Below are 27809 nucleotides of genomic sequence, written 5' to 3' on the forward strand. Positions count from 1 at the left end.
CGAGTCACAGTGATGTGTGTGTGGATGGAAACAGGGCTTGGGCTCAAAAGAGTGAGGGCATAGTGTGCAGATGTATCCTGAGGTGATTCTGAAAATTTTATTTATACTCAAGGTCACAGAGGGGCTACGATTGTCTCTGATGACTAGTGATTTTGAATGCCTTAAATTTTAGCTGCCTGACTGAAGACATCTTAAAAGGGCCTCAGTTTCAGAAAGTGCTAAGAACCTGCCTTCTGAAAACCAAACCTTTGTCGGTACCTCCCGCTGGCCATCCAAAATTGCTGGTCTCCTTGGAAAGCCTGGGGTAGAGTCAGGAATTAAACCACTATCTCGTGAATCATTGCCCAATACCTTAATAACATACCTATCCATTTTGTATGAGGGAGGCAGATCCTTGCGCCACTGGTTCGTTTCTTCACCATTTAAGGATGAGGAAGCTGGCTGCTCGGGGCACATGGGTGCGAGTTTAATTTCCCCTGTGAGTGTCAGGGCATGTGTGCTCGTTCACCAATCAAACAAGCTCCATATGAAAGGCGGGAACGTAAACAAACAAAACAAAAAAAGCCAACAGGTTGATCTGGATTACCTCAACGGTCACGCCCTTCTCATTTTATGAACATAGCAGAGCAGGTGTTTGTAATGCATTAGCTAACCCCAGCTCAGTGGAGGCAGGAATTAAACAGACCATATTCTCCAAGGTGCCACTTCTCTTTCTCGGCAGCAGCAGCAGGCAGTTTAGTTCATACACCTTCCCCTACCTCCCCACCACCGGCTGAGCCAGGATGACCAGCCGCTCAAACGAATTCAGCAGCCTCAGCAGCAGCTCTCTCTCATCTTGGCAGGCGTCATGGAATCAGAACAGGGGGAGCTCGGTGGTGACATCCTCTGAATACGACGGCTGCAGCAGCCCTGGTGGTCCAGCCAGCAGAAGCTTCAGCACCTCGAGTCTTGGTGGATACACGTCTTCCCCTTGCCCATCCGTCTTCATCAACGAGAAGCTGTTGACGCCACTGAGCCTAGACGTGGACCCCATGTTCCAGGAGAGGAAGAAGCAGGAGAAAGAAGAGATGAAAATTCTCAACAACCAATTTGCATCCTTAATCGGGAAGGTAAGAGGAGCGCCAGGTTCAAATGACCACAGAGGCCAGCAGGGGATGGGCTGTGAGGTGCCTGTGGCAAGAGAGATTTGGCTCTAAATGTTGGCTCATTTCCCAGTTGCGAGGATAGTTCTTTCCTCCCGTGCTGTCTATTGTACCAAAAGTTTGCATGATTATTAGCTAACTATGGCAAGTACCCGGTCCATTGCTTCAAAGACCCTGTCCAGCCCCATCGGCTAGTAATCTCCCTGATTGATCACTGGGAAAAGGGAAACTCAGCCACTGATGGAAGTAGCTGTGGGGTAAGCAGCAAAGACAGGGGCTGTGAGGACAAAGGATGGAGCAGGAAGAGTTTCATACCTGTAGCTGGGCAAAGAACCAGCACAGCAGCTGCAATAATAGCTTATCGTTCCTGCTCATCTTGTTTTCTAATGCCGAAAACTAACCAGCCAATAATGTGGTGGGTGAAGGGGGGGAAAAGGAAGGGTCACTGGATCTGCTAAGCAAGTTCTCCTGCAGAGAGTCTTTCATCTTCTAAGATCCAGGGGAAGATAGAAGATTTTCTCAAAGCAAAACAATTTGCCCACTTGAGGCAGGTTCCTGCAAAGCTCTTATATTCTGTAAACAGATGGTAATCTCCCGAAAGGGTTGCTTCACTGAAGTATATCATGCAGGCAGCTAATTCCAAGCTACTGTTGTTTTAAAAAACAACAACCCAGTGCTAATATGGGTATGAATTAGTACTGTGGGGGTCTGTTTTCAGAGCATCTGCCTAAACTACGTCAGCACAGCCCGCGTTTCCGTGTACAGTTGAGCATCCAGGCAGGCACAGCTGCCTGCTGGAGCGTGCAAATGTGACGATCTGTGCATTGCACTTTTTCAGGTGGCAGCCCTGAGAATGAAATCTGGTGCATATGAAATTCACCCCTGGGCAGAGAGGTCACTTCAAGACCCAGGCACCACTTAAACCCTCCAAAATGGTCTTAAGTGGTGCATTCAAATCCCACTGGTGATTACAGGGCCTCCTCTGTGTCTGACCCACATGAGAGCCTGGTACAACCCTAGCTAGGGTGCATCAGCTCTTTAGCTCAAGGGCTTCTAGCTCTGGAGATCTCTGGTGTGTCAGCCAAGATGGGAGCCATCTCCCACTGGCCTTCTACACAGGTGTGAACGTCAATCCATTGGCAGAGAAAGGTAACATACAGTTGCGAATGTGCCACCGGACGGGGAGTGTTTCTTTTTATCAGGAATTCACATGACCTCAGAAAAATACCACCTGGGCCATAAAACCCCAGGGTAGTCGCTATGGCCATAGCTGGGAAGTAGGGGCTTGACCGTTCCCAGTCAGGAGGCTACACATCTTTGGGATCTGTCATGCAGCTGAGGATGATGAGTCCTGGGCAAGCTGCTACTGACTCTGGGTTTCCTCTGGATGTGGCTCACATGTGTTTGGACAGGAGGCAGATAATGGCTGCCTAGTGGGTTCTCGGTTGTGACCTCTTTCTGCAGCCTAACCAAAACAGGAACACAGGATATTGGACTGGAAGGGACCTCCTGGATCGTCGAGACCAGTCCTTGCTATCCCAGGAAACCCCAGCATCTCATCCTGTTCATACTTAGCAAACCAGAAACAAGAGACCTCCAGGAATAAGGTGTATGACAGGTTCTCCCACTCTGTGCGCAGTGATGATCATCTAAGCCCCATAGATCAAATCTTAGGTCCCCCTGTGAATAGCCTCAGTAGCTTTGGAAGGAGGGGAGTGGCATACTCTCTCCTCAATCCAGACTTAGGGACCAGAACACCCAGGCTGCAAGGTCTCAGCCATCCCTGCAGCCAATGAGCAAGAGTAGCAGCAACCACCAGCTATGCCCCTTTCACGCCGGTGTTTGGAGTCTCTGTATTGTGCAGGGACCCAGTAGCCACTTCCCCAGCCCACCGGCCACCTCACTATCCATGACTCCTCCTCACTAAGCTCTGCCGCAGAGCTCTTGTTCGGTGGCACTTTCCAGGTTGGCTCTCCGTGCCCTGCTGCCCTGTAAATCCAAAACAGGGCCTTTCCTAGTGTGTCCTGGAGGATCTTTCATGCAGGCACGGGGTGGACTTGGCTCAGTGTTTGTGCCAGCTGTTTCCAGTGGTGCCTCTGTAGACTTCAAATTGGATAGACGTTTCTCAGGACCCCCTGTGCGGAGCCCAGCAGAGAGAGGCAGTGAGGTATAATGGGTAGAAAACTGGGCCGGATTCTATTTCTGTCTCTGCCTGCTGCGTGCTCTTGGGCAAGTCACTTCCCATCTGTACACCTGCTTCCACTCCCACCTCTTCTCTGTTTTGATGTAAGCTCATCAGGGTAGATGTTGCTTCTTATTTTATTTATTATTTGTATTATGGTAGCACCTGTGGGCCTCAGTTATGGAGCAGGACCCCATTGTGCTAGGTAGTGACTCCTGTTACGCTAGGTGCTGTACCTTATTGGTTAGGAGCGGCTCCCATCGCTCTAGGCGCTCTGAAAACACAGACCAAAAAGACAGTTCCTGACCTAAGCTGCTTACTATCTAAGCATATGACAAGAGACAACAGATGGATGCAGACAGGGCCAGGGAGGGGCACTAGGAAACAGCTAATATTGGTCAGTCTCAGAGGCAGTGACCTTAGCAAAGCAACAGCCTAACCATTGTCCGGACTTCTTTGTAGGCTGCATGGCAACGGAGAGTTTTAAGCGGGGTTTGGAAGGTGGGTAATGAGGTGACTTTGCAGATGTTCACATGGGAGTTCCTCCAAAGCATGGCAGGGGGGCAGCATGGGAGAAAGCAGGATGGTTCTCCTTGTGTGAACACTGCTTCGCACAACGGGGCCCTGATCTCAGCTGGAGCCTCGAGGCACCGCTGTAATGTAAAGAAGAAGTCAGATCAGGAGGGGCGTTCCACGTCTGCTGACAGCTGAACCAGGGACAAACTAAGCAGATAAAACACCTTCTGTTAGAAGATCTTGTCCCAGTGGCCAGCACATTTTTCTATCCCTGGGCAAAGGAAGTTAGATCAGTCCTCAGCTGGCAGGAGCTTTGCACAGATGATGCTGTTACTATCCTTCAGAGAGGACCCACGGTGTCTCATGGGTGAGCCCTCCCCTCAGCTGACTTAACAGGCACTTCACAGCATTGGTGGCAATTGGCAGCTCTCACCCGCCGAGTTAAGTACAATTAAAGCAATTCATTTTGGGCGCAGAGCGGAGAGAGGAGAGCTGGCAAATAAATGGTTAATGGAAGCACTTTGAGGCTGAAAAGCACCGCATCATTGCTGAGCCGTATGGCCATCACCGCGAGTATGGAAGTGTGCCAAGTTAGAATGGCAGCTGGACGACCAAAAAACGTGCACTCACACACACACCGAGATGCACGCCCACTGACAGGACACAGGGGCTGTCATTCTTGCGACGACTGTATGTAGCTCCATAGCTGTGCACGGCCCTTTGCAGTGCAAACGTCGGAACCTGATTCACACAACATTACTTCAGTTTTGCCCCGGTGTCAGCCTATTATTTATTGATTGTATGGCAGGGCCGCCCGGGGGGGGGGGCAAGTGGGGCAATTTGCCCCAAGGCCCCGGGCCCTGCAGGGGGCCCCACAAGAGTTTTTCGGAGCCCCTACAGTGGGGTTCTTCACTCATTCTGGGGGCCCCAGAAAACTCTCGCAGGGCCCAGACCCCCAGAGCTTCTTCCTCTCGGGGTCCTCAGCGGCAATTCGGCAGCTGGGGGTCCTTCTGCTCCGGAACCCACCGCCGAAGTGCCAGGTCTTAGGTGGCAATTCGGTGGCAGGGGACCCAGGCCCCCCGGAATCCTCTGGGCAGCCCTGTTGTATGGCAGTAGCCTCGAGTAACTATAGTCATGGCCCAATACAGCTCTAGTTGTACAAACAGAGATCAAAAAGACAGTCCCTTCCCCAAGGGGCTAATCATCTAATCCTTCCGATTTCAGTGGAGTGACACTGGCATACACTGCAAGGATGCAACAGCGAATCAGGCCCGTATTTATGTTTTAGGACCAATCATTATTACTGGTACCTACAGGGAACCAAATATCATGCTAGGTCAGGGGTTGACAACCTTTCAGAAGTGGTATGCCGAGTCTTCATTTATTCACTCTAATTTAAGGTGTCGCGTGCCAATAATACATTTTAACTTTTTTAGAAGGTCTCTTTCTAGAAGTCTATAATATATAACTAAACTGTTGTTGTATGTAAAGTAAATAAGATTTTTAAAATGGTTAAGAAGCTTCATTTAAAATTAAATTAAAATGCAGAGCCCCCGCAGACCGGTGGCCAGGACCCGGCAGTGTGTGTGCCACTGAAAATCAGCTCGCGTGCCTTGTGCCATAGGTTGTCTATCCCTGTGCTAGGCCAACTGGACTGAGGAGGTGTCTGATCATAGTGTTATAATTTGTGGTATAGCAGCAAGATGGGGGCCCGTGTTGCTCCAGATGCTGCACGGACACATAGTAAGAGACAGTTCTGTTCCTAAAGAGCTTACAGTCTTAAGGGGCAGAGGCTGGGGGGAAGGACATAAGCCTGATGCTCAGGATATCCAGGTTCATTTCCCTGCTTTACCTCAGATTTCCTCTGTGACCTTGACCAAGACACTAGTCACTGTGCCTCATTCCCCTGACTATAAAATGGGTATAATAGCAGCGCCCTACCTCACAGGGGTGTCGTGAGGAAAAATGCATCAAAGATTGTGGAGTGCTCAGATACTACAGTACTGGTGGCCAAATAAGTACTTTAAATAGAGGGGAAATTGAGGCACAGAGGGGGGAGTCACTGGCAGAGTTCAGGTCTTCTGCAGCCCAGTGTGGTGTGCTACTCGCTGGACCATGTTCCCTCATCAAACCAATACACAGCTGCATGAAGCCTGATGGACATAGTCCATACAGAAATCAAAGCACTACCGGCATACGTAACAGAGATGCTGCCAGACAGACTGCAACTGAAATGAGGGGGGCAGATGGATACCCTAGCAGATGAAAAGGCAAGTTGTTACTTGTAAAGAAAGATTGCAAAGATGGACAGAGAACAGAAAGATCAGGCAGCCAAACAGGGATGGCACCTATAAATGGATGGATGGATAGATTCAATGTATGGGCTGATGAAGAGTTTATCTCTGTTGGCTCACAAGAATGTTATCCAGACTTCAGATTCACAGAGGAAATAGTAGCTTGTATTGTTTATGCCCCGGGTGACATATGATGGTGTGGGAAAGATTCCGACAGAGATTAGTATTATTCTATCCATGAGACCTTGCCTTGGGATTCTTCTACCAGCCTCTTCTCTCCACTCCTACCCATTTCCGGGAGTTGATTTTGCTATTTGAACCCTGATTTGCCACGTTCTCTAGATGGTGCTCTCAGCAGCCATTCACAGCTGTTCCCCTCTATCCTGGCCTCTCTTTGCATGTCCTCGATGTTGTTCAGTCCCATAAGTTTTCCCTCTTTAACGTTCGATGGAGGTGTTCTATTGTTTGGCTCTTTTTGTGCATTCCTTCAGCTGCCCAGTGGCGTGGTAAAAGCTCTGGCTTCATTCTTTATGCATGTCCTCGATATTTCCCGCTTCTTTTGTATGAAGCTTAGGCACTCCGGGGTCACTGAACTCTCTGACAAATCTCAGCGTTCATTATAAAGTCATTCCATTTAATACCTAGTATTTTTCTACGGCTTTTGTTCTTGACGGTATTGAGATGATTGTCTGTCCCCTTGGTAGATCTCCAGCTTCTCACATCCATATGCGAAGACAGAAATAAACTTTGAGTTGAAGCTTTACAGTTTGAGCTTTAAGTTGTCAGTTTTTGACGACATGTCCAATAGGATGTGCCGATCAGCTGACTCGAGTGATGATCTGTCAGGCTGATTTGACTTGAGGGATGGTCTGCCGGGAAACCACCGAGTACATAAAGCGAAAGCCTCCGTATGTCAATGTAATGCCCTTCTGTGCCTGATCTGCATGGGGTGAGATTCTTTTACAGCTCCTTGTTTGAGAGCCCAGTTGTGTCCCTCAAGCTGTAAAGGTTTGTGCATGTATCTCTGGAGGTCCCAATCTCAACGTCTAGTGTGTTGACTGAAGGGGTTCACATCAGCCCTTCTGCCATCAACCTTACTAATGTCTCTGGATTCCGTTCTGCAGGTCCAATGCCTGGAGCAGCAGAACAAGATTCTCACGATCAGGTGGAGCTTCCTGAGAGATCAGGACAATTCCCGTTCCGAGTCAGACATCAAACTCCTCTATGACCAGTACATGAGCAAACTGAAGCAAGAGATGAGGACTATCGGCCACGTGAGAGAACAGCTGGAGTCTGAGTTGACTGAGGTGTTGAAGTCCATGGATAACATCCGAAGCAGGTGCCGTTCGTCCTAGTTTGTTGAGGGTCTTTGGAAATACAGGGATTAATTTGCAGCCTATTGTTAGGTACCAGTTCAACACTACGGACTATGGATAATAAGAGAATGAGATGGATTTCTTCTCCTATTATCCATACTCAGAAACCTCAAGGGTCTGATTTTGGACAGATGATGAGCTTTCAGCAAGAACAGCAGGTTCTGAAAATAAGGCTCACACTTTTTTCCGGCTTAATGAACTTAGACTAGTAGACAAATAGAAATCCATAGAGGGAAAGAGAGAGAGAGAAAGAGATTCTAAGGGCTTGTCTAATCGATTTGCATGCACAAAATCACAGTTTTATGAACAGATGTGGGATTTTTGCGTGCACAAGTGCCCTGTTTGCACAGGTCAATGATTGTATTTTGGCACAGAAATGAATGCCTCACTCATTTCAAGGGAGTGCTCTCTGAGCCTCTATGAAATGTGCCCCCTTCTGTCATGTTCTCCCAATCTGCGTACTTTAGAAAGTGGAACTTTACCCCTGGGTTAACTGTTGTATTGTCCCAGTTATTATGGTTTTACAACTTTTAAGGAGCCTGATTCTTCTTTCACTTACAATAATTTTACACCAGTGTAACTGCATGAACTACAGCTGAGTTACTTCTGATTTACACTGATGTAAACTGAAGCAGAATCAGGTATAATATTCATTATGAGTCTGATTCTTACCCCCTTTACATCACTTTGGCAGTTGAGGTAGTGTTGCTTAGTGGTTACAATATTGGACTGGGACTCAGCAGACCTAGGGTCTATTCTCGGCTCTGCCACTGGCCTACTTAATTACCCTGACCAAATCACTTCACCGCCTTGTGCCTCAGTTTCCCCATCTGTACAATGGGGATAACACTACTGTTTGTAAAAAATGTTGAGATTTACTGATAAGTGCTATAGGTGAGCACAGATGTAAAAAATTAGTATTAATTGGTTGCAATTATTTAATCTAATTTACATGGAATTTAAGCCCACACAGTCAGAGTGGTGCAAAGGAGCCTTAGTTTCTGTTAGAGTCATGCCCCTCTGAATTCAGCCCCTTTGTTGATTGACAAATCAGCCCCAACCCTTATGGGTTTTGAACATGTTGGTTATTTGTACCTTTTCAGCCAACACTGTGAACAAACCATTTTCACACAACAGACTCACTGTTCACCTGGCTTAATTCGATCTGTTCCCCCATTGGGATGGTTCATGGAACTTGTGAATAATTAATGTGTTTTTCAAAGCAAATTTTCAGACCAAACAAGCCACTGAAGTAAAAATTCATGGCATTTTGGGGCATTTGTGAAAAGCTGAAACTTTTCATGGTGTCCAAAAAGTTTCTCAAATTAGGTCTTTCTCTGCAGCTTCAGGTCTTCAAACCACAATTTGAAGACTTCAGTAACTCAGACCTAGGTTAGGGGTTTGTTATAGAAGTGGTGGGTGAGATTCTGTGGCCTGCACTGTGCAGGAGGTCAGACTAGATGATCATAATGGTCCCTTCTGACCTTAAAGTCTATGAGTCTATGAGTAAATGCACGGTAATCGTGCAAATACTTGTACTTAACTATTTGTCCCAACAAATCATAGTGAAGCCAGTTCCCTGCTTTTATTCCAGGCGTGTTCCTCAGCTGATGAAAATAAATGTAGCTCCTGGGTGATTCACACCAGCTGAGGATCTGGCCTCAAAGGCTGGACTTTTCCTTTACTCTTCAACCAGCACTTAATTTTGCACAGAAGGCTTTTTTCTCAAGCATTTAGAAAATGTCATTCTTTACCTCATATTTTCCCAGGCTGCTGTAATAATATTTACCTTTTACCATCCAGAGATCTCAGGGCACCTTTACAAAGATGGGTAAATATCCTGATCCCCATTTTACAGATGGAGAAACTGAGACACAGGGAGATACCACTAGACAGCAGCAGATCAGGGATTAGAACTTGGGTTTCCTGATGCTGGAGCTGTTCGAAAAACAGAATTTCTGTCCCCTGGGAAATTCTGATGTTTTGACATTTTGCATCGGTCCTGCATTGTCCATGAAAATGTTGAAACTTTTCATGGACCAAAAATGTCCAAAAATATTTCAATTTAGAAATATTGTAACATTTCATGACAGAGACATAAGGAGAGAGAGGTGCATCGTGGGAATCGTAGTCTGGCCAGGTAGCAGGTCCCATAATGGAGAATAGAGGCATGAAGGGTTCATAACTACAACTCCCATCTGGCACCATGGTGCTGAGGCAGACTCAGAGATCAATGTCAAGTCGATCAAAAACTGAAACGTTTTGTTTTGCTTTTTCGAACAGAAAACTCCATCAAAACCAATTTTTCCCCACAGACCATTTGCTGACTGGAAAATGCTTGATTTGAAATTAGTCAAGCAGCCCCTAGCTATCTCCAAGTCCACTAACGCAGACAGGAGGACCTTGTACAGTGTGTTTTTGCTACCATGCACCCTGCTGCACTGCTATTCAATAGCCAGACCAATTACCCTTAAAGCTACACGCTACCACGCACGTCCTCAGGATCATCCTGAAGGAGAAAGCGAGCTGTGATCTGTATGTGCTCGGAAAGGGTCGCTCTACCCCTGCACGAGTCACCTCCCCGCTCCCAGGCCCTCCACGCCCGAAGGCTCCTCTCTGCCACCCTTCTCCAGCCGAAAGCCGGATAAGCCATGGGGCGGGGGTGAGCGTGGGTTGGGGACAAGCCTGACTGCCATCCCGTCAGGATTGTTGTTTGCGCAGCAAGTGACATGATGTCAGTGCCCTGCAATGCGTGAAGCATTTTCAGCAGGGGTTGGGCTGCGGATGGAGCGGGAGAGAAGCAGGCTCTAATTAACAACACGTGCTCTGGCACGGAATCAGACATTTCAGTTAAAGAGCAGAAAAACCAGAAGAACCAACCACTTCTCCCATTCGCCTCCCAATCAGGGCTTATGAAACAGTTAAATACCAGGGCGAGGCAGAAACAATAGCATCACCTGTCATTGTTGTTGGGTTTTTTTTCCTTTTCCCTGTTCTCCTCCCTTATGCCCTTCTCCTAGACCAGGGGTGGCCAAGCTGAGCCTGAGGAGGAGCCAGAATTTACCAATGTACATTGCAAAGAGCCACAGTAATACGTCAGCAGCCCCCGCATCAGCTTCCCTTCAGCTCCCAGCTCCTCCCGCCAATCAGCCCCTCCCCCTGCTCCCCACACCTCCTAATCAGCTGTTTTGCAGCCTGCAGGAGGCTCTGGGGGGGAGGAGGGAGGATCGAGAGCATGACAGGCGCAGGGGAGGGGGGTGGGAAGGGGTATAGTGGGGGCATGGCATGTGGCAGAGCCAGGGGTTGAGCAGTGAGCCGCCCCATCTCCAGCACATTGAAAAGTTGGCGCCTGTTGCTCCAGCCCTGGAGTCGGTGCCTATACAAGGAGCCACATATTAACTTCTGAAGAGCTTCAGTTTGCAGCAAAGTCCCTCCAGAGGTAAGAAGCAGGATTGAAGACAAGATGGAGATGATGCCGCTGCCTTTTATAGTCCTTTTACCATGTGGCTTGTGCTGCTTTTGTTCCAAATACACACTTGGCATAAAAAAACCTTAGAGTTCGGTTCATAGGCATGTCTCTGCCTTGCTGAGTCACAAGGTGTAGCTGCCTTCTCTCAATGGGTCAGTTGTATAGCTGATGGTCCTTAATGGGCCATCAAGCAGGCTAGGCAGTGCTGATGCCACATTGTCCGGGGTGTCACCCAGAAGCACAGCACAAATTTGAAATACAGACAGTATAGAGCCAATACTTATAACTTTAAATACAACACGATACATGCATAATCGTAACCAGTGAATCATAACCTTGGTTGCACCAGTGATCTCTGCAGTCACTGTTCATGTCAATAACATCTCAAAAGGGTGTCCCTCATTTCCTTTAAATGACCCTTTATCTTTCCCACTCTGATGGAAGTTGAAGGAAGGCTGCCATTGCTGCGCTGGGTTGGGTTGTTCCCTTTCGAGAGAGGCAAATGGGGAATTTGGTCCCCTGGATGCAGGGTGGACCAACGAGGAGACCATTGGCCTAGGGTTCAGAAGACCTAGGTTCTGTTGCTAGCTGGACCGGCCACTTCCCCTCCCACAGTTTGTCTGTTTCAATTATAAGCTGTCTGGGGATCACTGTGATTCTTATTGATGTATTGGTACAAAAGGCGTTAGGTGCTACTGTAATAAATAAAGCAACCTGCGAGATTTCCAATAAAGAATTTAGCTAAGCCCTGTCAGGTTTCACACTAAACTGCTTCTCTCTCCGTAGATACGAGGATGAAACACATAAACGGAGTGCCATGGAATTCACCTTCATGGAGCTGAAAAGGGTAAGTGGCCATTCATCTTCATGAGGCTGTGTGCGCATCTACAGCAAAGAGGCACCTGTAGTGGAAGGAGTGTCTAGCGGTTAGGGCCCTAGCCTGGGCTCAGGAGACCTGGATTTGAGTCTCTGCTCTGCCACAGACTCGTTGCATGGCCTTGAGCAAGTCACATCGTTTTTCTGGCGCAGGGCTTCAGCGATATTTAGGTGCTTAACGTCCACTGATATCAAAGGAAGTTAGATGCCCAGATTTCTTTTAGGACCTGGGCTTCAAATCTCTGTGAAACAGGAATAGTATCAGCATGATGAGGTGCTCAGATACTACATTCACGGAGGCCAGGTAAGCACCAATAAGAGGGTTGGGTTGGCTCCGTATCTGCATGAGAGACCTGCCCCTATAGGAAACCTTGGCTAGCTCTACACTACAGGGGGGCATCGACCTAAGATACGCAACTTCAGCTATGCGAATAGCACGAAGCTGAAGTCAGCGTATCTTAGGTCGATTAACCTGGCCGTGAGGATGGCGACAAGTTGACCGCTGCCTCTCCCCCATCGACTCCACTTCCGCCTCTCGCCATGGTGGAGTTCCGGAGTTGATGGCAGAGCTATTGGGGATTGATTTAATCGCGTCTACGCCAGACGGGATAAATCGATCCCCAATAGATTGATCACTACCCGCCAATCCGACGAGTAGTGTAGACATACCCATAGAGCATGGTTACCCAGCACTAGGGTGAACAGATAGCAAGTGTGAAAAATCAGGACGGAGGGTGGGGGATAATAGGAGCCCATATAAAAAAAGCCCCAAATATCAGGACTGTCCCTATAAAATCGGGACATCTGGTCACCCTACCCAGCACAAAGAGATCAGCGGCCTTGAGTTGCGGAGCCCAGATCAGCTGCCTGCAGAGCTAAAATAGACATTCAAACCTCGGCTCTGAAACCCGGAAAGGGGGGAAGGAGTCAGGGCCCAGGCTCCAGCCTGAGCCTGAACATCTACAAGGCCATTTTTAGCCCCACAGCCCAAGCCCCACAAGCCCAAGCCAGTTCATCTGGGCTCTTTTGCTGTGTAGCCATTTCCCTACAGTGCTAAAGGCAGGGGCTCAGTAGATGACAACCTGGGCCGTGAGGACCACAGACTGGTGGAGGTGATGTATTTTGAAATGAACCATGCACAAGTGAGGACCTGAGCACCTGTGGTGGCTAAAGACTGCATAGCATTTGATGCAAACGCATGGAGTATTAGCTGCCATGTCTTAGCCAAATTCGAATAGGCAAGATTCCTGTGCTGTTTCGAGTTGCATATACCACAAGGTCTCAGCCTGGGGTCATGATCCAGTAGGGTCGCAAGGATGGGTCGTAACCACCTTCCCATCAGGGGCATCCTGAAACATTTCTCTACATGAGGTCACAGTATGGAAAGGTTGCAAACCAGTGGCAGATGTGTAACGCAGCCAGGCCCTGTTAAACAGCCACCATGTTCTACCCCAGAGGTAGCTTCACTTGTGACAAATGAGTGGGAATCAATTGTTGGGTATATGGGTTTGGAATCTTTGGCAAGGAAAGGTAGGGTGTTATGAGCTGAGGAAAATGCTCACCATAAATGACTGTTCTTGTTAATTACAAGTTGTTCGCAAGCCTGCTCATGGCCTGGTAAGGGCAGTTTGTGCCGCTTCTGTTTATTGCATCAGTGTTTTCAACAATTTCTGCTTTTCCTTATGATTAAAAGGTGACTGTTTATGGGCCAGTTCTGCTTGTTTCCTTTTATGGAATGGCTATTAGCCAGGATGGGCAGGGATGGTATCCTTAGCCTCTGTTTGCCAGAAGCTGGGAATGGGCGACAGGGGATGGATCACTTGATGATTCCCTGTTTTGTTAATTCTCTCTGCAGCACCTGGCATTGGCCACTGTCGGAAGATAGGATACTGGGCTAGATGGACCTTTGGTCTGACCCAATATGGTCATTCTCATGTTCTACGCCCTACCTCCTTCCCTGCACTCAAGCACTAACAAAAAGATTCTATCTAGAGATCTTCTCAGATCACCCACCCTCAATGGGAGCAGAAAAGCAGGGTCCCAGCAGCAACATCCACCGTAGAATCATAGACTCATAGAATATCAGGGTTGGAAGGGACCTCAGAAGGTCATCTAGTCCAACTCCCTGCTCAGAGTAGGACCAGCCCCCAACTAAATCATCCCAGCCTGGGCTCTGTCAAGCCTGACCTTAAAAACCTCTAAGGAAGGAGATTCCACCACCTCTATAGGGAACCCATTCCAGTGCTTCACCATCCTCCTAGTGAAAAAGTTTTTCCTAATATCCAACCTAGACCTCCTGCACTGCAACTTGAGACCATTTCTCCTTGTTCTGTCATCTGGTACCACTGAGAACAGTCTAGATCCATCCTCTTTGGAACCCCCTTTCAGATAGTTGAAAGCAGCTATCAAATCCCCCCCTCATTCTTCTCTTCTGCAGACTAAACAATCCCACTTACCTCTCCTAATAAGTCATGTATGTGCTCCAGCCCTCTAATCATTTTTGTTGCCCTCCGCTGGACTCTTTCCAATTTTTCCACAACCTTCTTGTAGTGTGGGGCCCAAAACTGGACACAGAATGGATGGATAGTGTCCTGCAGAATGGATGGATAGTATCTCCAAAAGACACTGCTTTCTCTCAGGACTGGGTAATCAGTGCACAATGGAGAAGATCTCTCATCCCAAGGCACAAGTCAGAGCCCAATGTACAGATCGTTTGTTACTAGCTCTGATATGTCTTCTTTGTCCCACAGGATTTAGATGCTGGTTCCATGCATAGAACTGAGCTAGAGGTAAAACTGCACGGGCTTCAAGAGTTGATGGAGTTAAAGAAAGCTGTATACGAGCAGGTAAGAAGCAAAGATAAGACCAGATGCCTAAGTGTGTGTAACGAGGCTGGGGGAGCTGGGAGAAATTTTTCAGCCCACCACTTTCTTTCTGGTAAAAAATGCAGTTTCGGCAGCACCTAAACGTAGGGTGAATTTGTGTCCGCTGCACCCAATTGTTTGTTTTGGGGTGAAAAGCAAAGAAAAAGAATTGTGAAAAAATGTGACAGATTTCACTGCTGTGTTTGTGAACTCGGGATTTTTCAGTTTGAAATGACTTCTTCTTTCAAAATGTCCTTTCAGTTTCTGTTTTCAATGTCCAAAAATGTGTAAAAAAAGGTCAAAATGGAAACAAAGGGGATGGAAACAAAACATTTCATTGGATCCCCAATGATTTTTTTGGCTGGAATTTTTAATTTGCCAACGTTTTTGAAAACATTCATTCTTGGTCTGGCTGAAATTATGGGGGTTGTTGATGATGTTTTGAAATGGTCAACGAACCAAAAAATCTGTGATTCACCCAGCTCTATATGCTAGGGAAACCCAGTCACTTACCAGGCAATTCCATTCTGAGTGCAGCTGTGTAGCACACAGTTAGTGGATTAAAGCTCCCAAGACAATGCACCTGCTAGGAAACGTTGTATTCTCTCCATTCTGACCTGCAACGCTTTCTCAGACACATCTGTCTGGGAATGAAAGGAAGATAGGTCAAAGCACCCTGTCCCAGATCTGAAAATTAGAACTAGCCAGAGTTGGAGAAGGAAGGGGGGGAAATTGTGCAAATGTTTTAAAAAATTTTCCGGGATTTTTTCCCCCAAAATTTTTGAAATAAAAAGAAAGAGATTTCAAAAGCTAGTGAAATGTCCAACAACTTCATCTTGCCCTATAGTTCCTCAAAAAACAAGGGGAATGTCAAGAAGTATCAATGTTCTTGTTGAATATTCTTTTTCATTTCAAAAATTCGACAGAACATTTCTAAATTTGAAATATTTCAGCTAGATCTGCTGAAAATGATAGGAAAACTCACCTGCCCAGCTGTCTGTCTAGGCATTTATACTGCATTCATCTCCCACGTCCCCTGAGCAGGTCTTCACTGCAGAGAAAGGTGTGTCCCTAACCTGGGTTCGCTAAAATAGCAATGAAGACAGTTAAAGCCTGTAGAGGATCCAGGAGCTAAAAGCCGAGTTTCCATGGCTAACCCAAGTTATAAGAATACATTTGGTTTTTGCAGTGTAAACATATGTACAGACACACCCGGTCCATCCCAGAATGGAACTGACCTACCATATTTATTGACTCTTCTCTCTGCCCCAAAACATTCAAGAGAGAGATTGGAAGCGCAGCGCCAGAGTTTCTTCTCATTCCAAAATTAACCAGGTGTCACTGTCCAGGTTCCCTCTAGAGATGGGAGATCAGTGGTTATCACTGGCTCTGTGTTGAGCAATGCAAAGTGTTTTATAGGGTGTCCTGCCTTTTTTATGGTCACCAGAATGCACAGCCTCCAAAACGCTTGGGGACCTTAATGGCTAGGGCTACACTAAAGACTATAAGCGCCATTGCTTTACCATCTTCAATCAGGAAGGGTCCAGTGGCCATAATCCCTGCCTACCCCACGCAGCTGTGAAATGTGTTAAGCCTGGAATGGCAGGGGAGTGGTACACGGAAGGAGCAGGGCTCCATCTCAGAGCTCGCTGGCACCTGGACTAAGAGCTTTCTGAATGTGAAGACCACTTGAGCGCCTTGGCCATCCAGGCCCTCTCAGAAAGGAGAGGGGTCAGTTCTGGTTTCTTGTTCCCCTGGTTTTCCAAAGACCCTGGAGTCTACCTTTGGTGGGCTGCGGAAGTCTCTTGACCTTTTCTGTACTTTACCTCCTTCTCAAGGGCGTGCCAGAGAAGTCGAACCTTCTACACCATCACAGGGCCAGGTTCTGATCTCAGTTAGGCCAGTGTAAACCCAAAGTAACTCTATTAGGTCTGATTTCTTCTCTCACCGATGGTACATCAGTCTAACTCGACCAATGGTGACCCAGTTGGGCCCCGATTCGGCAAAATCCCAGAAGCATGTGTGATCAGCCATATGCATTTGCTGAGTGCTTTGTTGCACTGCAGAGCATGCTTAAGGTTAAGCAGACGCTTAAGCACTTTGCTGCGCTGGGGCATTGTTCCTCATTTCCATTGGGGAGTAGGAGGAGAATTTGGCCCACTGATTTCCTTGGAGTCATTCCAGAATTACGCCACTCTCAATTAGATCAAAATCTGGCCCACTGAATAGCACAAACTATCCCTGAATGTACGTCTGCAATAAAAAAAACTCATGGCATCAAGTCTTAGAACCTGGGACAGCTGACTCGGGCGCCGGGGGCTACCAATTGCAGTGTAGATCAGGGGGTAGGCAACCTATGGCACACGTGCCGAAGGCGGCACGCGAGCTGATTTTCAGTGGCACTCACACTGCCCGGGTCCTGGCCTTTTATCACAGTGTAGATGTAGCCTGTGTCATTTTCGTAACAGGATTTTGTTAAGAGAAATAGCTTAGCGAGAGTCAAAGAAAGTGTATTAAGGCATATTAGCATAAAAAAAAATAGCATCTGCACTTAAGCTAGTTAGGATGAAATTACAAGCCCAGTGCTGCAAGGCATATACTTGTCTCCAGCTGGGATCTGGAGGGAATCCTCAACCAGCACCCTTATCCACAGCTCCTCTATGGTACTTTATAACACAACCGGTGTCTTCTAACCTTGTTCAACCTTCCCCCAAAGCACCTGGAACAGGCCGCTCTCCAAGGAATGGGCTCAGCCATTCCATTTCGGAAGCATGCTGACCGACAGTCATCTTCAAACTCGCACCAGGAGCGTTGCCTAGGCGCCAACTCCGTGGGTGCTCCGGGGCTGGAGCACCCACTGAAAAAAAAAAGTGGGTGCCTGGCACCCACCAGCCACCCGCCATCAGCTGCTCAGCAGCGGGTGGGAGGCATTGGGGGGCAGGGTGCAGAGCGGGGCCAGGAAGAGGCGGAGCAAGGGTGGGGTGTGCTCGGGGTGGGGCAGGGCAGGAAGAGAAGGAGAAAGGGCGGGGCATGCTAGTGGAGGAGATGGGGAAGGGTGGGAAGAGGAGGGGCAAAGTTGGGGCCTTGAGGGGAAAAGATGGAGTGGAGGTGAGGCCTCGGGGCAGAGCAGGGTTGGAGCACCCACCCAGAAAGAAGAAAGTCGGCTCCTTGATAGCACAGCCTCCGCCTCAATGAATTGACCCAGAGAATGCAGCTGATTCTCAGTTGCATGGTGCTGATGTACCATTGTAACATGCAAGTGAAAAAGACTCTGCTTTTCAACAGTAAAGAGCCAAATGCTTTCCAAAGCAGGCCAGTATCATTCTCCCTGTTTTCTAGGTGGGGGAACTGTGGCACACATCACCCAGCCATGCACTGGACCTAAACCCCAGGTTTCCGGAGGGCTAGGCCTGTGTCCTAGCCACTAGCCCGTACCGCCTTCTGATTGACTTTATAAGCTACCAGGCTGTCTCCCAGTCTTGGCTGTGCTGCTGGAAAAGGATGTACTGGAGACGGGAGGAAGCTGTCCCTGTCCACCGCAGCACCTACTGGCTGGCTGTACGTGCCCCTCACTATGTTCCCAGCTGCTTCTTGAATTAATTTCTGTTGGGATTCACACTGTTGACTTTGGCAGCCTGTTATGTTCTTTCATCCACCCTTTGTGCAAAGAAATTATACCTGCCCCGGCGGTTCCACTAACTCAGCCTGTTTTCAGGTTACGCCACTTTTCTAGCAACCCTTGTGGAGCTATTTGACATCAAGGATCTTGTTTCCTGGATCCCTCGCTTTGTCTCCTTTTTTCCAAAGCTACAGGGGTCGAGGGAACAAATCTTTCTTCTATGGCAAGAGCTATGGGGGAAGGTCTCTAAGGGTATGTCCACACTGCATTGTAAACTTGGGTCTGGAGGACCGCGTTTGTGTTTCCAAGCCCACGTTTCAGCGGCCACACTGAATCGGAAACCTGGGTTTACAATTGCTAGCTCCAGCTCTTACAGTCGTGTTCATCCACACTACTCTGCATAGACCTTCTGCCTTGAGTCTTCAGCTAGAGTTGTGGCCACACTGCAGAATGACAGGGCTTGGGTTCTGATCTATCCCCCTAGCAGGGTCATAGGACCTGGGTCATGAGTGTTTGCTAACTCAAGTCAGATTGATTTGTGTGTGGACAGGAGGACTTGGGCTCAACCCTACAGGAGAACTTGGGCTTAGTGTGTGGTATAGACACACCCTAGCCATGTTATCTGTTGTGTATAGTTTTTCCTTGGTAAAATTCAAAATTGATAGTGAAAGGTCCCTTTAACAGCATTATACAGTAATGTGTTCCGGGACTTCCATCATAACTTACAGAGTTTTTTTGTTGGTCCTGCTGATATGGTAAGTCTGGATTAGTGGTTAGAGCAAGGGGGAGTCAGGACTTCTGGGTTCTGTCCCCATCTGTGGGAATATAGCCTAGAGCAAGTGGGGCTTGGGAGTCAAGATTCCTCCGTTCTATTTCAGCCTGCAGGCGCGCACTCCACTGGGAAAGAAAAACTTGGTTCTCTTCTCAATGAAAAACTTTCCTTTGAAATTGATTTGTCAAATAGTCTGGAAAATCCACCAAAAAACATTTGAACATGAAATAATCCCCCTTTTTGAACCACCCCTACTCCTCCCTGAGGTAACTGATATGCAGCCTAGCCCCTAGTTTGAATTGGTTTCCTCCCTTATTCTGTAATGACAGCCGCACTAGCAGAAAAGTTCTTGGGCATAATTCTGCTCTCACATGTGTTTCGCAGCCTTCTAACTCCACTTACCTGATTCTGCTCACCCGTATAATGGCGGCAGTCACAAGTAACACCGCTCAGTTACTCCTGATTTATACTGGTGTGAATGTGAACAGAATCAGGCCCTTTGTGCATGGAAACTGCTCCAGCGTATGAATTCTCCCACGTTAACCTTTTGTCTAACAACCCCTATAAATTTACCTGGGGATCAAACTTCAATGGGTAAAAAATACACTTAAAATCCTGTGAGTAGCAGAACGATTTGTCACTGGTAACAGATGAATCATCCATCCAGTCCAAATCATTGTTCCCCCAGTCAGGGAGAATTAATGCAAACAAAGCCATAAATGCCCTACCTTCTAGCAAAGCCTTCGGTAGGAGATCTACAAAAACATGGAATAAAAGAACGTTGACGGAGACAAAAGGCTGAAAATTCAGAGACTTAGTGGAAAGAGGTAAACAAGGAATAACCCCGCGTTACACCATCACAAGAGGAAAATGAGACCCATAGTGAGATGCAGAATGAAAGAGGATTATCGGGCATTCCACTAGCTTACGATCCCTTCAGGTTTGGTCTTGTCTGAGTACCAACGGCACAGGAGTGTGGCTTCCTAGCATAGATTAGGGTGTCTTTTTTTGATTTGTTGAACCATGTCTGCATCTGTTGTCACTTCTTCCGAGTCATCAAGAACAAACACCCTAGAGTCAGGAGTTGCAATGTGTGTGTGCAGGCTGATATGTGCATACCACTACTGCCAAGTGTTGGATGGAGTCACACCTTCTCATGTGCAGGAGAAGGCACAGGATGTATAGTTCCCATTTACCCTTTGGGTGGCGATGGTGGGGGATGGCTTAATACTGAGTGGTGGACAAAGGAGAGCTCCCATTAGTTCAGCTGTATTCCCAGAGAAAAGCTTCCTAGTCCTGTGTCCGGCTGCTAGACCCTGTAATCATGAGATGGTAGCAAGCCCATGCCACTGATCGTTTCCTCATGGAGGGCATATGTAACCAAGGACACATGGCCACCTTAGCTCTACAATCTGTGCAGGTGCCACACTGCCCTCTACTAGATGGCAGGCGTGTGTCATAGGCTGTATATTGTCAGGAGCTAATGGTGATTCTTCCTAAGTGCTCAGGGGCCTTTGCTGCAACATGTGGACCCATGTTCTATCTATAGCATTGGTGTGGAGTCCCAGGGGGGCATGTTGTGCTGTCCAAAGTCAGCCCTGAAGCCCGTGGGCAGCCACAGTATGTCAGCAGGTATCTGGCACAAACTAGCTAGCTAAGAACACAAGAATGGCCACACTGGGTCAAACCAATGGTCCATCTAGCCCAATATCCTGTTGTGGCAGATCGCAGACTCATCGGCACAGTGCTTCCTACTGTCACGCCTGCCATAGTCCCTGTGTCCTTCCCAGACCCTGGTGCCTTCTTATCTTGGGGTGATGCCCCACAGCAGCGCCCCCACACTCTGGGTCCCCCTCCCAGGGGAACATCCACCTCCTATGCCCACCTTGCCTCAATGGCTACTGTCAGTCATCATCTAGCCCCCTTTTTCTGGGGCAAACTGCAGTCTGTAATGGCCACTCATCACTGGCAAGGGGTTTGGACCAGCTGCCTCTGTCTATACCTGGGCTGCACCTCTGGGGTCCAAGTACCTCCTTAGGCCTTTAACAAGGCCTCAGTCAGGGCAGTTGCCAGGCTGGAGCACCCCAGTGCCTTATGCCCTTCCCCAGCACTGCTCTGCTTCAGATACCCTTGTGCTCTCACGCAGTTAGGTCCTTATCACTCCAAAGCTAGATAGAGATCGACTGCCTTCTGGCTCTGCAACTCTTTTATAGGGCCTAGCCTGGCCCTGATTGGCTGCCTCCCCTCCTCTTCTTTTTGGCTCCCAGCCGTCTGGGTTTTAGCCCTTTCAGGGCTGAAACTGGTTGACCGTCCCGCTACACTGGTCTTCCAACAGTGGCCAGTACCAGACGTTTTGGAGGGAATTAACAGAACAGGGCAATTATCGAGTGATCCATCCCCTGTCATCCAGTCCCATCTTCTGGCCATCAGAGGCTGTGAGAGCATGGGGTTGCATCCCTGACCATCCTGGCTAATAGCCATCGATGGATCTATCCTCTATGAGCTTATCTAATGTTTTTATATACTTGTGGCCTTCACAGCATCCCCTGTCAATGAGTTCCACAACTCTCCCATTAATTCATACTCCCATGGCCCTTACCGCACGTGCCCACTGCAGATGAGCACGGCGTCTGAGTATTGACATGACAACAAACTTTTGCTAAATCAACCATCACCCACTAGTGCTCTCATGCAACATGAGTTCATCATTTTGCCCAGGATCTGGGAGAATTAGAAATCCCAGCAATGGCCAAACCCAGAGCCACTCCTCTGAGCCCCAGCCCAAACCTCGGGGAGGGTTGGTTGAATTAAGCAGGACACTAGAGCCAAACCACTCCATGGTGAGGTTTGCAAACCTGTGCCTGGACTTATGAAAACTTCCCACCTCCCAGCTGCATATGGGAGGGACTGGGCTGGCCCCGCACAGCTGACTATAACCTTGCTTCACACGTGTCCGCTCAGTTCTCCTCTCCTCCCTGCCATCCAGGAGCTTCAGGAGCTGCTGGCCGAAATCAAGGACATCTCCGTCATCATGGAGATCGATAACAGATGCAACCTTGACCTGAGCCGCATCGTGGAGGAAGTGAGGGCGCAGTATGAAGCCCTCGCTTTCAGGAGCTGGGAGGAGGCAGAAGCCTTTACCTGGAGCAAGGTACACGGCTCTCCCTTGTGGGAGACATGACGCAAAGCCATTGGTGTGGGGGAGCAGGAGAGAACCTGCCTAGAAACCATGGGGACTGGTGAGCAGTAGATAGACAGAGAGGTGGTGGAGAAAGAAGAGGGACAAGGGGAAGTGAGAGAGTTAGACAGTGTCTGTCCCCGGCACCCGTGAGGGACCAGCTCCCTGCAGAATCCTAGGCATGGCTGCAAGGTGAGGAGGGGGTGACGCTGTCTCAACTCTTCCCTGCAGCTAAACGAAGGAACCACCCACTCCGCCACATACAGAGATCAGCTCTTCAGCGGCCGGCGGGAGATCGCGGAGCTGACCATACACATTCAGAAGCTGAGGACCTGCATTGTGTCCCTGAAGAGCCAGGTGAGGCCTGGGCCCTGGGAGAGAGGAAGCCTCAGGCATTGGAAACACAAGACAAACGGCAGCCGCCCCCAGATCCAAGCAAGGTGCCCGCGCACACCTGTCACTCCCCCTCTTGAGATGAGTCTGCTGGGGAAGTCTCTCGTTATTCTCTGTGTTACCCTGGTGCTTACAGGCCTCAAGCGAAATCAGGGTCTCATCATGCTGGGCACTGCACAGACACACAGTGGGAGACAGTCCCTGCTCCAAAGAGCCCATGATCTAAATAGCCTAAGGGTGGGAGGGGAAACTAAGGCAGAGAGAGATGGCTGTGATTTGACAGTAATTTGTTGTGGAGGGGAGAGTGAGGGTGGAGGTGGGAGAGGGCTTTGGGGGAGGGGATGGGGATGTCATGGGGTGGGGATGGGAGAGGGCTTTGGGGGAGGGAGTGGGGATGTCATGGGGTTGGGGTAGGAGAGGGCATTGGGGGAGCGAGTGGGAGATGGGGAAGGGGGGTGGGGATGTCATGGGGTGGGGGTGAGATAGGGCTATGGAGGGAGGGGAATGGGGATGTCATGGGGTGGGGGTGGGAGAGGGCTATGGAGGGAGGGGGTGGGAATGTCATGGATGGGGGTGGGATAGGGCTATGGAAAGAGTGGGTGGGGGATGTCATGGAGTGGGGATTATGGAAGGAGAGTGGGGGGAGGGATGCCATGGGAGTTGGGTTGTGGGACAGTTATAGGGGGGAGAGTGGGGCTGGGGAGAAGATTATGGGGAAAGTTGGGGTGGAGGTGGGGGCAGGTATGATATGAGAGAAGGTCGGGGGAGAATGGTTATGGGGGAGGGAGGAAGATTTATTATGAGTGGAGGGAGGTTTATGGAGGCAAAAAGCACTTGGAGAAAATAGCTGCTGCCCCTTCCTGCTGTTTCTAAAATGTGGGAAGTCTCCCAAAAGTAGCAACTCGAGCATTTCAGGCTCCCACACACACTCCCCATAGACCCACTGCAGCAGCAGCAGCAACCCCCAGACCTCTTCATTTATGCTCCAGGCAGAAAAGCACCCAGAGATCAACTGAGGCTCAGAAAGGCTGTGCAGGAAATCAGGGGTGTGCACCTGGACCCCTAGTCATGGGGGGGGGGAAGCTGCCCATCTGGCTTAGCACCCCGCTCTCACCTAACGTTGCTTCCCTTCCCCTTTGCTGCCCCAGTGCCTGCGTTTGGAAGAGGACATCAAAGAGGCCGGGGGAAACGGCCAGCTTGCCCTCCGGGATGCTGAAGCCAAGCTGGCCGAGCTAGAGGAAGCCCTGCAGAAAGGCAAGGCGGACATGGCTGGCTTGGTGAAGGAGTATCACGAGCAGATGAACATCAAGCTGGCCCTGGACGTGGAGATCCTCACATACAGGAAGCTGGTGGAAGGCGAGGAGAGCAGGTGGGTCCGATGGACATGTGCAGGGGAAATGACATGCTTCAGCCTCCTAGGAGAAAACCAGGCACCCAGCGCACGAGTCTGGCTCTTTAAAAGCTGGATCCAATGTCCTTTCAAGTCAATGGAGAAGCAGATCCTGAGCCTCATCCTTGTCTCTGCTACTGGCCGAACCAAATCTCTGGGCCTGAAACCTCCTGCCCCAGATGTGGGCATGTTCACATCCGGACCTGAACTCTGTAGCTTGGAGGAGTCTCCAGACATAACACAGAAGGTGGCGGCGTAACACAGAGGGACCAAGCTGTGCAGTCAGCTACACCTGTGCAAACCCATTGGAGCAGGGGGTCCCAAACTGAGATATCTCAAGGGGGGGCCCACACGGGACAAATTGTGCAATGGTGAATTGAATTATTTACTCATTTAATTTTTTGCATTTTCATAATAGGCTACTCAGCTAAAGCTTTAAAACTCTGTGGGAACTTGTTATATAAAATACGGTAGTTAATTCACTTCAAGATGTACCAGTGAAAACACAGAGATACAAACATACAAAGCCCCCACCTCCAATCACCGTACAGCATGGGTTCAGTTGCCCAGCAACTGTCCAGTCTAACTGACCTCAGAATTTAGTCAGTGGGGTTTTTTCAGATGTGAACATTGCACTATAACTATATCTGTACATAATAGTTAAATATGGACAGATGGCTAAAGACGGGTAGTGTTAAGGGGTACACAGGCAGCTGATTGATCTGGAAGGAGGTACGCAGATCAGCTGGTAGCTCTGGAAGGGGGGTTGAGGGGAGTTGGTTGATATGGAAGGGGGTACGCAGATCAGTTGGTAGATCTGGAAGCGGGGTTGAGGGGAGCTGGTTGATCTGGAAGAGGGTATGCAGGCAGCTGGTAGCTCTGGAAGGGGATATGCAGGCAGCTGGCAGATCTGGAAGTGGGGTTGAGGGGAGCTGGTTGATCTGGAAGGGGGTATGCAGGTCAGCTGGTAGATCTGGAAGGGGGTATGCAATACTCTCTTGTGTAGAGAGTCAAATTCTGTCTTCATCTCCACCCATGTAACCCCATTCAAGTGGGGACAGTACACAGGATCAGGTCCTATATCCATTTCCACCTATCTAACGTCCCTGAGGTCATTCAGGTCACTGGGCCTGGGTATCACATTGCTTGGAGGGCAGCATTTTGCACAAAAGTCTGAAACCCGTCTGTGTTCCATAGCCTTTTAACATCTGTCTTTATCTTCCCAGCATGGAGTCCCCGACATGCCCTGTCGTCAGCAGCATCCGCTCCAGCCCTAGGCATTGTAAGCATCTATTACTATAGCTTGATGCAAGTGGCAGCTGTAGGAAAAATAAACACCGAGCCATTACTCTCTTCTCCTTTCCCAGCAGTTTCATCCATCTCCAGCTTCTTGGGGTCTTCCCAGCTGGCTTCTCGAGCGAGGGGCAATTCTACCGACAGAGTGACCCAAAATGGAGCGGTGGCAGAGGCCGTCCTCAGCAGGAGCCAGAGCAGCGGCTCAGCAAGTCGGGCTGCAGGCGAATGGCTCAGGGGGGCACGTCCGAAGCATCGCTTGCTGTCTGATGAAGAACACCGCCGTGTGGAGTCGATCCCTGCAGAATAGATCCCAGATGCATTGGCAACTCTTCCTGAACAAGACCAGAATGCCTCCTCCCGAAGCCCAATTCTTGCCAATGTCTGCGGGGCCAAGAATGGGAATCAATCTCAAACCAGTTCTTCCCAATGTTTTCTTGACGCCTTCCCAACTCCACCACTGGTTAGACGCTGGACCCCCATCCTGGCAGAACTTTCTTTGAACGTGCCCAATTCTCACACCAGCCTCAGCAAACTCGTCCTGATCCTACCTCCCTGAGGCGGGGCTTGTAAGGCTTAATTAATTGATGTGCTTTGAGATCTTCAAACTGAAAGGAGAAAGTGTTATTACTTAGGCTCCAACAATGGTAAACTGAAGGATAGTAACAACATAGTGGAAGGTAGCATGGGGGAGCCTGGTTTCTAGAGCATTGGACTCAGGAAACCTTGGTTCTATTCCTGACTCTGCTGGGTGAGCCATGTTCCTCCGTATGCCTCAGTTTCCCCATCTGTGAAATGAGGATAATGTTATTCACCTCCTTTGCAGAGCGGTTTGAGATCTCAGTGCTAGATAAGAGCTAAGTATTATGAGTTATTTTACCAGTATTACCAAATGATTTCTCGCGTTCCTTCTTACTTTCGTTCTTTGGTTTGAGCAGATTTGCATTAGGGTCGCTTTCACCAGCTACTGATGTGATGCATGCGAACGTTCTCAGCCGCATGAGTTGGCAGAGTCTGTGTTTGGTGATGTTTCACCTCTGGCGCTCTGGCTACTCAGGGGAAAATTTTGTGTAGACCCAGAATCCTCAGTCAAAGGCTTTTTTCCTACTGCCAGTGGGGACTCTATCCTGAGGTGTCCTTTAAAAATAAAATAAAAGAATCATGACCTCAGGTACGCTGGTGTAAATCCGGAGCAACTCCGCTGACTTCAAAGGAGCGTGGCCCAGATTCTGATCTGAATTACAGTGCTGTAAAAACAGGTTTACTTTACCAGGGTCAACGGCGTTAGGGCCTGTCTGTAATCTCATTCCACTAGCATAAACCCAGAATGACTTCACACAGGTTTATCCTAGTGTGATAGAGATCTTAAAAGAAACCCGTAGGTTTGTAAGTGTCCTTCTCCGTGTTGCTTGCTAATGGCCCGATACATTGAAACTGAACATAGTTTAGAAATCTATTATTTTTTATTGTTTCTCCTGGATTTGGGCGGACCAGGTGCACTTTTCCCAACTGGATAGTAAAGCTTGATGGGTCAGTTTTACTTGCAGCTCGTGGTGGGTCGAGGAGCCCAGTTCTGCAAGGTGCCGAATTCTCCTTTACCTTGTATGGTTGGGTGCCCATGGAATTGCCGTGGGAAATCCCACTGCTCTCTGGCTGTTCCGTATCTTTTCAGTGCCGACCTCTGCACCCTTTAGCAGAGAAGCAGCACAAGGCAAGGACACCACTCAAGGTCCACCTAAGCAGGGTGAAGTAGACCCAGTGCATGAGGGAGACCGTCATCCTCAGAGCTCCTGGAGGCTACACAAAACCCAACGGGACTGTAAAAGACAAGCCTCAGTGCGGGGAGGGAGGTTAGTTGTTCTTTGTTCTGGGATATTTATTGGTTGTCATTTAAAAAGAATAATCAACATTATATATATATTTCATAACTTAAGATGTTGCTTTTAACTTAATTTGCTAGATCCCCAATGGTGTAAATCAACACGGTCCCATTGAAGTCAGTGGAGGCATGCCAACTGTACGCCGGCTGAGGATCTGGCCGTGTGTATATATTTGTTTCCCTCTTGCACAGACGCAAGTATTCCCCGCATTGCAGTATTGCTTTGTACCAAGGGTCAACGTCTACACAAAGCCAACGGGGCTTGCTTTGGTGGCAATGAGTCAATTGCAAGGCCCTTTTTGTATGTTTCTGTTAAGCGTGTTGCAATATTTCCACATGTTTCTGTAGGGTCGCCACCTGCTATGGCACCCATGTAACCAGCGTGTCATCTGCGCTGCGCTATGGCTGTGTTATTAAAGTATTATTCCGAGTGGGTGTAGCCGTGTGGGTCTTAGGTTATTAGCAAGACCAGGGGAGAGAGGTCAGATCTCGTAGTGGACCAGTTTTTGTTGGTGGAAGGGGAGAGACAAGCTTTCAGGCATATTCAGAGCTGAAACAGAGCTCGG

The 27809-nt window shown here is 48.8% G+C and overlaps 1 protein-coding gene across 1 annotated transcript; it reads left to right on the forward strand.

The window, feature by feature from the left end:
- Positions 1–675: 675 nt before the first annotated feature.
- On the forward strand, positions 676–27607 carry KRT80 (keratin 80). Its single transcript, XM_030554541.1, has 9 exons — positions 676–1109; positions 7259–7473; positions 11766–11826; positions 14606–14701; positions 22097–22261; positions 22520–22645; positions 23830–24050; positions 25298–25353; positions 25442–27607. Exons 1-9 carry the CDS (start codon positions 783–785, stop codon positions 25672–25674), a joined length of 1500 nt encoding a protein of 499 aa, XP_030410401.1. The 5' UTR covers positions 676–782; the 3' UTR covers positions 25675–27607.
- Positions 27608–27809: the final 202 nt, after the last annotated feature.

Source organism: Gopherus evgoodei, chromosome 3, assembly GCF_007399415.2.
Source record: "Gopherus evgoodei ecotype Sinaloan lineage chromosome 3, rGopEvg1_v1.p, whole genome shotgun sequence".
In the NCBI taxonomy this organism is placed as follows: Eukaryota; Metazoa; Chordata; order Testudines; family Testudinidae; genus Gopherus; species Gopherus evgoodei.

What these genes read in the sequence shown, in the direction of transcription:
- KRT80 (XM_030554541.1), top strand. Translation starts at nt 783, where the DNA reads ATGACCAGCCGCTCAAACGAATTCAGCAGCCTCAGCAGCAGCTCTCTC. An exon ending in TTGCATCCTTAATCGGGAAG is followed by an intron (nt 1,110 to 7,258) that starts GTAAGAGGAGCG and finishes TCCGTTCTGCAG; the next exon opens with GTCCAATGCCTGGAGCAGCA. An exon ending in GTGGAAGGCGAGGAGAGCAG is followed by an intron (nt 24,051 to 25,297) that starts GTGGGTCCGATG and finishes TTATCTTCCCAG; the next exon opens with CATGGAGTCCCCGACATGCC.